We start from the raw sequence: 13,537 nt of genomic DNA on the forward strand, positions 1-13,537 counted from the left end.
TGACTCAGGCTGGGCAAGTGGCTCCCAACTCCAGCTGTCACGATGTGCTTGAGCTGTGTTTCCCAACCTGTCTTACCAGGGGGATCGACTCATTGGTTTAGGAGGAGCTCCAGGCTGTCTCCAGCACAGCACAGCTGCCATGGTGGCCTTTTCCATCTAAATGTTGAATTTAGTCGTTTGTTTGGTAGGAAAATGTTTCCTTCTGTTTCGTGGGCTACTTCTGAGGTCCATGGACTGAAGGCTGAGGAATGCTGTTGGCAGATAAGCATGCTTAGGCACAGTGTTAAGTGTACCAGGCAGGACAGGATTAGATGGAGCTTCTAGAGGATGGCAGGATGCACTGGGAGAAATGAGGGAGAGCCAGCAAGCAACCAGGGACGTGTCCTGGGGAAGGCATGACTGTTCTAACAGCACTGTCCTCTGCCACACAAGTGCTGTCTGACCATCTTGTTCTGCATGAAGGTCTCGCAGCTCTGCTGCATCAGGTGTGCTCGCTCAGACAGGAGATCCCAGCTGCTCCTTCCACAACACCACCTCCTCTTGTCGTGCCCCACTTTGGTCCCGTTGTAAAACTACATCTCCCAGCAGGCAGCGGGACCAGTGTCCTACCCAAACATGAGCTCACTTCCCTCATAGCCATCTTACCACCCTGCGCAAAGCACTTTCTAGGGGCGGGGGGGGCTGCAGGTGGAGCAAATAGCAAAACATCTGCGAATATGGCTTGGCATGGAGCAGACACAGGTAGGATTCCATGGGATTCGAGTTTCTGTGTTCATCAGAGAGGCAAAGCTCTTAGGGTTCTGCTGCTCTGAGGAGCCTCTTCCATGCTGCATGTCTGTTTTCATGAAGGTCATATTAAAGGCAGGAGAGTTTGCAAAATGAGTTCATGTGAAAAATGGTTAGAACTCTGCTAGGAATCTGTGGGAAATTTGGCTTGGATTTGTCTTCGAATATTTGTGCAAAGCCAGTGTAGAAATGGGGTCATTTACAGTACTTTTGACATGCAAATGAAGCACAGTTGGTGAACTTCGGGGCAAGCAGAAGGACTGAACACTTAATGCGTGGTTTTGTGCTGAGGTGGAGCACTGATGCCTGGTCTGTGGGGCCTGAAGTGATGTTGCCCATTGTGGTGGCAACAGATTTCATTCGTGCTGCAGCAAACGAATAGCAAAATCCCGATCTTCACTGGCAGTGAGAAGTGGGGTTGTGCATGGATGCAGGTTGCTGTGCTTTCACCTGTCTGAGAAGCCCTGGACCAGCAATGGGCTGCTGTCCAGTTCAGCTTGAAAATGAAATGTGTCTAATGGGTCACAGAGATGCGCTGTCAGGGAAATTGCCTCCACCAGGGCAGGCACTGCTAGCCTGGCGGTTGCATGTTAACTTGGAGCTAGATTTTGGAAGAAAACTGCTTTTGTTCTGAGACAGCAGGTGCTGCTTGTGATTTTTTTTGTGCCCTATCTGGGATGGGAACGGCCAGGGTAGAAAGCTGGTCCATAGGGTGAGCGTTACAAAGAACAAGGGAGCTATAAAGGAAACTGAGAATGAGATAAGGAGTAGGAATATGTGTGCATAGGCTAAGAGTGGGGCTGAATCCATGGCAGAAGGTATCTCGAGAGGGGTTGGGTAAGACTTCACTGTGGCCTGAGCACTTGGGTGGGAGGTGAACTGTTTTGTGCTCAGCACAGGAGCAAGCAGTGTGCAGGCGCGCCAGCTTTGGGACTTTGGTTGAGGAAGGTGGCTCTTTGACCTCTTCCTTGGAGAGAAAGGCACTTGGAAGGGAGGAAACTAGCCTTTTTGCACTGCTGTTTGGTTTTTTTCGGTGGGATGGTCTTGTTCTTTCCAGTTTGGTTTTTTTTTTTGCCTAATAGTCTATAGAGTTTGTGCATTAAGCATTTAATTTTGCAGCGAGTCGGCAGTGACTCACAGCAAAAACCCAGCTTGCAGCTAGTAAGCAATGAAACAGCAAACTAAGGAAAGCACGAGAGAAAGTCAGACTGAGCTCAGGTAGGGTGTTTGGTTTCTCATAAGAGTATAATTTAAAAAAATGTTTTCTCTGTATTTCGTAAAGCAGAACTCTGGCAGTGACTACAGGCACTGGAGCTTTTACCACAGAGGCAATACCACCTTGGCACTTGGCTATGAAATTAATTACTGAGTCTATAACATGAAAATTTGTGAATATAACCACATTCCCAGCTTTTGGGGCAGAGATGGAGTGATCTGTTCAACAGCTGGTCTGCTGACACCTGGTGGGATGCATCTTTCTTAAGGGGAAAAACAGTTCTAGCACAGGGGCTGGCAGCACTTGTTGATAGGGCCTTAAACTAGCTGGGAAAGGGGAAAGGGACAAAGCCAGAGTCACCAGTGATGAGCAATGGGCTGCAGTGCCTAAACTTGAGGAAAGGAGCACTAATGGCATCCCTCAATCTGCTTTACCAGGTGTTGGCTACAATGTACCACACCTGAAATGTCTCTGCATTACCGCACCCAGCATCAGGGACCTACGAGGAGCTCGAAGCTTTGGCCCAGTCCCAGAGATCTGACATCACTGGCATAAGTGAAGCCTGGTGGGATGAGTCCTGTGGTGGGAGTGCCCTGATGAACAGTTCCAGGCTCTTCAGGAGGGATGGGCAGGGCAGGAGAGAGAGGGGGGTGGTGCTGTGTGTTAGAAGGGTTGGAGTGTCTGGAGCTCACGGTTGGCAGTGGCGCAGTCGAGATAAGAATGTCTTTGGATAAGAGTCAAGGGGCAGACAAATAGTGCAGATGTCGCTGTGGGAGTCTACTCTGGACCTCCCAGCCAGGATGATGACACTGACAAATTATTCTTTGAGGAACTAAGGTATGGTTCCAAGTCAACTGCCCTGGAGGACTTCAACCTGCCAGAAATTAACTGGGATCATCACACAGGTGATACAACCCAGGCCAGAAGGTTCCTAAAACACCTGCATCACAGCTTTATGGAACAGGTCCTCAGGGAGCTGACTTGGAAAGATTATCTTGATCTCCTGCTTGTCAGCAGAGAGGATCTCATGAGCAAAGTCAGCATTGGGACCAACTGAGCCACATCGACCACAGAGCCATCAAGTTTAAAATCTCTGGTGACAGGAGGAAAAGTGCCAGAAAAACCTCAACTCTGGCCATGAGGAGAGCAGACCTCAGGCTGCTCGGGGAGTTAGTGAGTAGGGTCCCCTGGGAAATGTTTTTGCAGGTGCTGCAGTCCATCAGTGCTGGTCGCTTTTAAACATCATCTCCTAAGGGCACAGGAACAGCAATTCCTAAATGTCAGAAGTCAGGCAGGCTGGCAGAAGGCTGGCTTGGCTGACCAGGGATCTTCTCTTGGAAATAAGCTGGAAAAGGAAGGTGTGTGCCCAGTGGAAGCAAGGTCGGGTGACATGGGAAGAACGTAGAGATGCTGCTCCCCACGTTGGGAGACAATTCATCCAGGTAAAGCTAAATTGGAGTTGAAGCTGCCAGAACTGTGGAGAATAAAAATATTTTTTTCAAATATATAAATGGCAAAAAGCAGTTTAGAAATAACATTGCCCCATTCCAGGATGAGGATGGTCACCTCACAAACAGGGACAGGGACAAGGCAAAGGTGCTTAATGCTTTCTTTGCCTCTCTTTTCAACATGGATGGTGGGTCTCAGTGCCATGAGCTGAAGGACCATGACTGTGAGAATGATCAACTCCCAGTTGACCTAAAAGTTGTGTGGGATCTGCTGCTCCAGCTGGATCCCTACAAATCTGTGGAACCTGATGGGATTCATCCAAGAATCCTCAAGGAGCTGCTGATGTTATTGCAATGCCTCTCTCGATGATTGATTTTTGAGCAGTCTTGGGAATCCACAGAGGTTGACTGGAAGCTGATGAGTGTTGTCCTGATTTTCAAGAAGGGCAAGAAGGAGGACTCCAGAGACAACAGGCCTGTTGGTCTCAATTCAGTGCCTGGTAAAATCATGGAAAAGATTATTCTGGGAAGCACTGAAAAACACCTAGTGGACAACGCAAGCATCAGTCACAGCCAGCACAGCTTCGTGAGGGGAAAGTCCTGCTTGTCAAACCTGATTTCCTTCTATGACGGGGTAACTCGCCTGGTTGATCCAGGAAAGCCGGGAGGTGGAATCTTTTTGGACTTCAGCAAAGCTTTTGATACTGTCTCTTACAGGATCCTGCTGGACAAAATGTCCAGCCCAGAGCTGGATAACTGTTATGTGATGAGTGAACAGCTGGCTCACGGGTCAGGCACAACGGGTGACAGTGACTGGGGTGACACCAGGCTGGCACTGGTCACTGGTGGGGTCCCACAGGTCTCCATCCTCGACCTTATTCTCTTCAACATCCTCGTTAACAACTTGGTCACAGGACTTGAAGGAATACTAAGTGAGTTTGCAGCCATCACCAAACTGGAGGAGCTGTTGTCTCTCTCAAGGGCGGAGAGCCCTTGACAAACCAGAGATAGGCAATCACCAACTGTGTGGGGTTTAACAAGGGCAGGTGCTGGATTCTGCACCTGGGACAGAGCCAGCCTGGCTGTGTGTATGGACTGGGTTAGGGGTAGGGCTGGAGAGCAGCTGTGAGAAGGGACCTGGGGGTCCTGGTCCATGGCAAGTTCAATATGAGTCAGCATATGCCTGGGGCACATCAGGCCCAGCATTGCCAGATGGGCCAGGGAGGGGATTGCCCTGCTCTGCTCTGCACTGGGGCGGCCTCACCTCAAGTGCTGGGGGCAGGTTTGGGCACCACAGTATGAAAAAGACATTAAGGTATTAGAGAGTGTCCAAAGGAGGCCATGAGGATGGGGAGGGGTCTGGAGAGGCCTTATGTGGGAGTGGCTGAGGGCACTTGGTTTGTTTTAGCTGGAGGAGACTGAGGTCAGATCTCACTGTGCTCTTAACATCCTCCCACGGGGAAGTGGAGGGGCAGGTACCAACCTCTTCACTCTTGGGACCAGTGACAGGACTCGAGGAAATGGTGTGAAGCTGAGTTGGGGAGGTTTACGTCAGACATCAGGAAAAGGTTTTTCATCCAGAGGATGGTTGGGCACTGGAACATGCTCCCCAAGGAAGTCGTCACAGCACCAAGCCTGTCTGAGTTCAAGAAGTGTTTTGACAATGCTCTCCAGCACACGGTGTCATTCTTGGGGTGTCTGGTGCAGGACCAGGAAATGTACTCGGTCCTGACAGGTCCCTTCCAACTCAAGGATATTCTCTGATGGAGCTAGAGCACATCAGTGCCAGGAATGTTTTACTGGTTTGCTGGGGAGAGCATCAGCAAAGTGCCCAAAGGGGTGCAACTCTCAGGGCAGAGCAGCAGAGTCTAAAGCCACCTTCTGTACTTAAATATGGACAGAATATGCTGAACGAGGCTGCTCCTTAATTACCAGAACCTTGATGATGATGATGATGATTTAAACCCAGTGAGCAACTGTGCTGAAGGAAGATCTGCAGGGAACTGCTCAGCTGATGCTGCAGACCCCACACTTTGAAGAATCTGGGAGTTTGTTTGGGGATTTGTTTTGGGGTGTTTTGGTGGGGTGTTTCTTTTTGTTGTTTGTATGGGTGTTTTTCTCAAGTTTTCTGCAAGAAGTGTTCCCCAGCTCAAGGAAATTGGTTAGCTGCCTTGTTAGCAACTGGCTGGCCGCTCGCTGCAGCTTCACTGATAAAGCTGTGTAGGAATTCGTGCCAGCTTAGCTTTCTGTGCCAGGGATCCCACTTGAGAGCCACGCCGGCTGTGTAGACATGGCCTGAGGGGGCTGTCCAGCTGCTCTGTCTGGTTTGTCTCATGGCAGGGAGAGCTCAGTATCTCCTGTTGCAAAGCCTGGACAGCCAGTTCCAGGCTGACTGTGTTACAGTGCAGGGTGGGATTTGACTTGTAAACCCTCCGGGAATGGAAAGGATGTAGGAACAGTCTGTCTGTGAGTTTGGAGGGATGGAGCGGGGTCAGGTGGTGAAATGGAGCTGACCTCTGTGCTCAGGGCAGTTGTGGCCTGAGTGGCTTCGTGAAGGAAAGAGACCAAGGTGATCAGGTTGCTTATGGGTGTGTGGTTTTGCCTCCCAAACTGTTACAACTCATGAGTGTCGTGGCTGATTTCAGTGAGATTTTGTAGAACCACAGGATGGTTGGGGTTGAAGAGACCTTAAAGCTCATCTTGTTCCAACCCCTTGCCGTGGGCAGGGACACCTTCCACTGCACCAGGTTGTGGTGTAAGGGGAGATGCTGGATCCCTAATGGCTTCCAGAAGGTGTGTCATCTGGTAGGAGATGGTGACTCCAGGAATGTCCCTTGTTAAGAAAGAGGATACAGAGAGAGCTTCCCTGTTGCTAGGTAAAAGAGGAGCTGTGCATATGAATGCAAGAGAATCAGCATTAAAAGGGCCTCCTGAGTGTGAAGCTTTAAGTGTACACAAGGGTGACCAGATTCTCTTGTGCTGCAAATTCTCAGATGTCATTTGTGTTCCTGATATCATCATACACTTACTTTTTAAGCCACATTAGTGGGGTTTTTTGAAAAAATGGTATGCCAGGAGTTAAGACCTTTAAAAAGGGATGTACGGGCTCCTTCATCAGTGTCAGAGGAGTTTCTCTTGACAGTGACTGTATCTATAAACCTGAAGTTTGAAACAAAGCAGCTCAGCAAAGAACTTCTTGTTGCTACAATAGTCTTGCATTTACCTGCCCCAACCACGACATAAAAAAGCAAATTTCTTTTCAGATGACTCCTTTTTTTTTTGGATGGATTCAGTCAGACTCTCTCCTGTCTGCCTCCCTCTTGCTTTTCCACTCTCCCAGCCCAGCCTTCCATCACAGAAGGCTGCCAGGAAGGAAAAAAAAGTCTTAGTGCACCAGGCAGAGACCAACACTGAAGCTAAGAAGAGCACTGCATGGGATGAGATCAGGATGTCTGTACTCACCTGCACTTCACTGAGTCCCTGGTCCTTATTCACTTCTGCTGCTCTCAACTTCACCAAGCCACGTGAGAACTAAAGAACTCACTGGCTTTGCTGCCATCTAGGTAGTTTGGAAAACTAACAATGGTCACTTGGCCATAGTGTTTGTCCAGGTGCCAGAGACTTCAGGATGTACAGTTACATCTTCACTTTTCAGCTGCCTGGAATTCCAGCTCTTTGGGAGTGAGACCACCTTGCCGGGTCAGGCACCTCCAGCCAGGCTGGACACTGCACAGCAGGGCAGTGGGATCAAGCTGGGGGTGCTGGGAACGATCACTTGGCCTCTCTTGGTTTATAATCAAGTCTAAAGAGTGGGAATGGCTGAAGCCATTCCTTTCATCTGTTGTTTTGATGCTTTTTCCTGAAATGCAAGCAGAAGAAAGGGAGGTGCCCTATGAAAGCAGTATAGTGACAGAAACCATCCTGCTCCTGGGATGCTGACCCAGGAGAGGGCAGCAGCAGCCCAGGCTGCAGGCTCCTGCAGCTTTTCCAAAGCTATGCTTTTCGGTTCAGTCACGGGAGATGAGCCTGCAAAAAGCTTGGAAAGAAATGTAGTGGTGAGTGAAAGGCAAACACCAGTTGGAGGGAGGAGCAGTACACTCCTTACCCACAGAACTGTGTGCTCTCCTCATGGAACTGGGAAGGTGAGTACAAGGAAATACTGTCCAGTACACTGACACTGCTGTACAGATTGTGGGAACTCCTTTCCAAGTCCTGGGTAAGCTGCTGGGGAATGCACAGTCTGACAGGGTGTTCTACAGATCCTGGCTCTGATGCTGTACACTTTTACCACCTATTTCCTAGTGAGCTCTCTTGTTTCCTCATGTTGTTTCCCTTGCAAAATACTTCAGGATAAAGCAGAGTAAGTAGCAGCACTTTGCTGACATGGGCTGGCTTTTAAAACCTGCTGTCTGTGGGAGAATGAGTACCACAAGTGGTTTCTTTTACCCAGGAAAGCTGCTGTTCCTTCTCCTTTGGCATTTCAGGTGTGGACTGTGTGTTCTTTCTCCTTGCTTAGTGTTTTAGCCTGGCATTTTGTAAAGAGCACAGCAAAACTCAGACTGGTCAAGCGAATTTTGACCACGGCCTTACTCTTTTAGGTCGTGATTGCTCCCTGCAGTTGAGTCTGTTCCTTTTAGACCAGCCAGACAGGCAGCTTGTTCTTGTATTCTTGATCTCACTAGGTGTGGAAAACACCCCCCTGCAACGCCCACCTTGCCAGTACAAAGCATTTATCCCATGGGGGGGAGGAGGACATGCTTTAAGCATACTTCAGTCATATTTGTCTGCATAACAGACACTGAGAGTAGCAGGCACCCCGTTTGTGTGGGAATCCATCTTTCCTGACATCCCATAGGTGAAGTTTTGCTTTCCCACCTTAGTAATGGATTGGCTCTGCTCTTCATGTGGCTTTAAATTGTCTGTCTCCATTTTCCTGATGTATTTTTTTCAGGTCACAACCTCTGAAAGTAAAATGCAAAAGTGTTTATCAAAGCTCTCCTACAGCACCAAGCCTGACAGAGTTCAAGAAGCATTTGTGCAATGCTCTCAGGCACATGGTGTGACTCTTTGGGATGGTCCTGTGCAGGGCCAGGAGTTGAACTGGATGATCCTTGTGGGTTCCTTCCAGCTCAGCTTATTCTGTGGTTCTGTAAAATCACTTGTTAAAGAAGTTTTAACTTTGTGAAACAGACCTTGGTTGCTTTTTAATAACTGCAGTGACAAAGGGAAGTATCTTTCTCTTCCATTTACTCTTTACCTTAGAGGCACTTTTTAAAATGTTTGTTTTAGTCCAGAGCCTAAGCAGTACAGCTTCTGAATGATCCCTGCTTGTCTCTTTGTACAAGTTCAGGTCATTGTTAACCTCTTAAAAAAAATATTATAGCCAAACTTTGATCTTGAATATGTACACAGCCTGATTTTCTTTTGATGTGAGGGCTTGTTTCCTTGGCCTCTGAAACAAGCAGGAACAGTATGCACTCAGTGCTTGAGAATGATTAGCCCAGAGCACTAGAGGTTTCATTATCATTTAATGATTATTCTTTATGCTGAGATTTCAGTCATCTTCTGCCCTGCATGTAGATGGGAGAGGGCTTTTTTTCAGATCAAGCTACAGAGAGGAGTCAGAAATGGACCACCTGGAAGAGAGGGCTCTATGTATGGCTAAGGGCTGGTTTGGAAGCAGGCTCACTTTCCAGGACTGTTCATTTTTCCCCATCTCCCACCTTGGAGCTGGCATTGCTCTAAAGAAAAGCATTGCTGTGGTGTTGAACCATTTCTCAGGTGTTTCGTGTTCACCTCCAGCCAGCTGGAGGCAACTCACAACAACCTGCAGAGCACAGATCCCTGAGGTTTTCTTTCTTCCTCCTTTCTTTTCCTCCACAGAGACTCCCCAGCTGAACCCTGTGATGGAACCCCTGTCCTGGATGCTGGGCACCTGGCTCTCAGACCCACCAGGAGATGGCACCTTCCCTACAATGAAGCCTTTCCAGTACCTGGAAGAAGTGCACATCTCTCATGTGGGGCAGCCCATGCTCAACTTCTCGTAAGTCGAGGGGTCTGTCTGTGTTGGCAGCAGCTGTTGGACTGGAGCAGGCATGGCTCCAGGGTGATTTGTTTCTTTTCAATGGCAAAGTAGACAAATTTTCATCTACCAAACAAAATGGTGTTGTGGTGTGTGACTGCACAGTCTGACTTTCATTTTCCTTGAAAACTTGTGATTAATTGGCGTTCTTTGTGAAACTCTCACTTAGAATAAATGAAGGAGCTATGGCGTGGCTACCAAGTTTGTCCATTTTAAGGTGTGGTCCTCAGTCTTCACCACTGTGAAAATCTGAGAAAAATTAGTGCTTATCAAACCATATGGGATAGGAGGCAGGTAGCTTAACTGCTTGTTTTGGCTGCAAGTGATTGTTCTAAGAGAAATCAAAAGAAATCCAGAGGGAGGGAGGTGACAAGTTGGCTACTGCTCAGTACTGCTCCAGTGCTCGTTTGGGAGGGATGAATTGGGAAGTGTGTTGCTTGGAAAACCAAGAAAAGAAGAATTACAAGATGGAAGTGCTGTGTGAGAGATGCCCTGTGTTCCTGGAGTGTGATGGAGCTGCCAACTCAGCCTGTGACTGCTTTAGTCCAATATCCAGAAGAAACAAAGCTCTGACAGTCCTGCTCTGGCTGCTCCTCCCTCCCCAGCTTATGAACAGTTGCTTATTTGAGTCACCTGCTCTTTTTCCCCCCTCCTTTTCTTTGTGCCAAGGAGTTACACAGCTGTGAACTGTTGAGCTTTGGGAAGCACCAGGGAAATAGGCATCAGGCTTGGAGGACAGAGACTCTGTGGTTTCCTGGCTCCTGGAGCAGTCAGTAGCTGTTAAACATGGTCCTTGTATCCCTTAAATACTCCAAACTGAGTAGCTGCCTGATTTGAGTTTGTTTCTCCTTTGATCCATATAATCACCCACATTATGGGTGACCAAACCTACGATTCTTAAGGCCTCCTGAAGAATACCTAAGGATCTGAGCTGAACTTTTTATCTTTTTGAAGGGGTTGATGGTAGAAATATGTCTGCTCCCTTGCTGCCTACAACAAGGAATATACAGAAAAACCAACTCACCAGGTGTAAAAGCTAAATAGAGAGTAATTCCAGATATTTACTTGAGAAAAGGAAGTTTTTGAGACGCATGTGGCTTCAGCATCTGTGAAACATCTGAGTTCCTGAGGGCTTTCTGAGCTAGTTCTTAGAAAGACCCAGGGGCTGTGGAAAATCTAAATCCTGAACTTAAAGACTTAACTCCAGTTCTCAGAAATAGCTGTGCCTCTGTAAAGTAACCATATTTTTCCAGGTTTACATCTCTCAACTGTAAAGCATTGTCAGTCTTTTACTCTTGAAAGAGTACTGCAGGCACTCATGTGGTTAAACAAGAGGAAACCAGGCCAAAAAGTGTCCTTTGAGTGCGAAGCACGTCAGCTTTTGTGCTCTGATTTCCCCTCAGGTTCAACGCCTTCCATCCGGATACAAGGAAGCCCATGCACCGGGAATGTGGATTCATCCGCCTCAAACCTGACACTAATAAGGTGGCTTTCATCAGTGCCCAGAACACAGGTACACACTGATACCCACACTGGGGAAAAGAAGACATCCTTACCACCCACACTGGGGAAAAGAAGACATCCTTACCCTGCTGGGCCATTTCATCACTTTTCCAGAAAGCTCTCACACCTCTCACAGTTTAGTTTAATTATTTTTCCTGTCAGAATTGCTGCTCTTTGGCGCTGGACCCACAGTGATTCCTAAACTAGGAGAACCTCCCAGTGTGTGGACGTAGCACCTTGCTACTCCTGACCTTATGGGGACTGAATGAGAGAGAACCACATCTCAGTTATTATAAGTGACAGTGTTAAATCCCAGTTGATGCTTAAATTTGCATCTAAAATGGCAAGTGCTGAAGGGAAGAGTGCCAGTTGCGCTGTGATACTCATCCCACACGGCGTGAATAAGTCTGGCTGGATTTTTCTGAGCAGCATTCCCTGTCTGAGGTTGTGTGGGTCTGCAGTTGTCAGTAGTGCTAGGGCAAATAAAACCATTCTTCATAGGGAGTGCTGGTCTGTAACACAGCCTAGTAGATCATGGAATGGTTTGGGTTGGAAGGGACCTTAAAGCCCATCTTGTCCCACCTCCCTGCTATGGTCAGGGACACCTTCCACTATCCCAGGTTATTCCAACCTGGCCTTGGGCACTTCCAGGGATGGGGCAGCTACAGTTTCTCTGGGCAACCTGTGCCAGGGCCTCCCCACCCTTACAGGGAAGAATTTCTTCCTAATATCTAACCTAAATTTCTCCTCTTACAGATTAAAACCTTTCTCCTTGTCCTATCCTTGTCTGCATGTGTAAAAAGTCCCTCTTCCTCTTTTTTATAAGGCCCCCCCCCCTTAAGTACTGAAAGGCCAAAATAGTAATTGTGACATGCTTAAATAACTTTTGCAGCCTAATAAATATGTATGCCCTTGCTTTTCCCTAGGTCTGGTGGAGGTGGAGGAAGGGGAGGTCAATGGACAAGAGCTGTCTATAGCTTCTCACTCCATAGCCAGGATCTCCTTTGCCAAGAAGCCCCATGTAGAGCAGGTGAGTGCACACAGAGTGAGCCATTCCCGTAGCATTGCTCGCCCCAGAAGGAGTCTAGTTGAGAGGATAAGTTATTTAGCATGCTTTAATTACAGAATGCCATCAGGAGTTCTTGGAAATACTGCATGGCATCCTGACTTATTCTTTCTGTAAGAGCCTTCAGAAGATACTTTGTACATTACGAGACCCAGAGGGATCGTTAGGATAAAACCTGACAGGCTGCATCAGACCAGCTAACCCAGAATCCTGTCTCCAGCAGTGGCCAGTAGCAGGTCCTTAGGGAAGAAAATAGGAAAGTCTTGGCTAAATACTCTTTTATGGCACTGGGATTAGTTATTAATGCTGGTTTTCGGGATTGGTTGCGGTATGAGGATGCACATTTAAGGTCTGGTCAGTACTGGGCCTCATGAGGATATTTTAGGAACACCTGCAGATCTTGCTCACTTGCTTTTCAGAGCATTCACACCTTGCTCTGGTCTCTTTTCCCATCTGTGGCTTCAGGGTAGGGCTGGCACTTGCTGTCATCTCCACCTTTGGTTGGCTGCTTTTGGGGCTTTGATGTTTTTGAGTGTATAGCAGGGGTTTGTTGATAGAGCTGGTGGGGGTACAGCCACTGTGAGTACAGTGGCACTGCTGGAGTCAGTGTGGCATCCTGAGGTCACTGCTGCAAGTGTCACTGTCACATCTGAAGCTGTTGTGGCTGAACAGCAGCTGAGAGACAGCGAGGCTGAACAAGCTCTCACCTCCTGGTTTTTGTGTGCTATAAAACTGACCCTTAGATAACAGAGAGCACAAGTTTGTGCAGATGTAGACAAAAATTGTACTTGCTTACATAGATAGTGAGTGTCCTAACTTTGGAAAGTCCCAACTCCCCTGCCTTTGGGTGCATGTTTTCAGTTGCTGGGATTCCCCTTTCCCAGGAACAGCTGTATTGCCTCCTTCCCGTAGCAGAAGTAAAGCCATGAGATACTGTGGATGTCAGCAGGGGAGCAGAGCTCTTAACTGCAAACATTTAAATAAAAGGGACTGTCCTCTTTGAGTCACTGCCTGAACTGTGGGCAGATAGACTGGCAGGAGGAGAGGGGAAAGCACAGGAAGCCAGAAGATGTCTTTCTAGTTGAGGGCTCCGAAGCTGGCTTTGGCTGAAAGAAGGAAGCTCTGGAGCTGGAGGTCCAGGCTCATCTGGTACCTGAGGGAAGCTCAGGTCCTAGTGAGTATCTGGGAGGCCCTTGCTGGTGAAGGAGGGTGTGGAATGAGAGAGGTTTTCAGGGAACCAGCTCCCAGTGCCTTTTCTCATTCACCAAGAGCAGCTTAAATTGCCTGTGGAAACAAAGAGGCCACAGGTTTGTGAGAAGGACACATGTGCTGCTGCAGTAGTTGCTCATTTTGAGAAAACTTCACCATATTGTTGCATTCCTGGTGAGAAGTGATTCAGGGTGGCTGTGGCTCGGCTGAGCTGTCACTGAGGCAGG

The 13,537-nt window shown here is 48.1% G+C and overlaps 1 protein-coding gene across 1 annotated transcript in view; it reads left to right on the forward strand.

Moving 5' to 3' along the window:
- Window positions 1-637: 637 nt before the first annotated feature.
- Window positions 638-13,537, forward strand: part of THAP4 (THAP domain containing 4) — a 17,061-nt gene continuing 4,161 nt past the window's right edge. The window contains exons 1-4 of the mRNA XM_008629518.2: window positions 638-741; window positions 9,334-9,493; window positions 10,936-11,045; window positions 11,962-12,065. Coding sequence (XP_008627740.1) covers window positions 717-741; window positions 9,334-9,493; window positions 10,936-11,045; window positions 11,962-12,065 — 399 coding nt within the window. The 5' untranslated portion in view covers window positions 638-716. The remainder of the gene's footprint in view (window positions 742-9,333; window positions 9,494-10,935; window positions 11,046-11,961; window positions 12,066-13,537) is intronic.

This window comes from Corvus brachyrhynchos, unplaced genomic scaffold (genome assembly GCF_000691975.1).
Source record: "Corvus brachyrhynchos isolate BGI_N302 unplaced genomic scaffold, ASM69197v1 scaffold223, whole genome shotgun sequence".
Lineage (NCBI taxonomy): Eukaryota > Metazoa > Chordata > Aves > Passeriformes > Corvidae > Corvus > Corvus brachyrhynchos.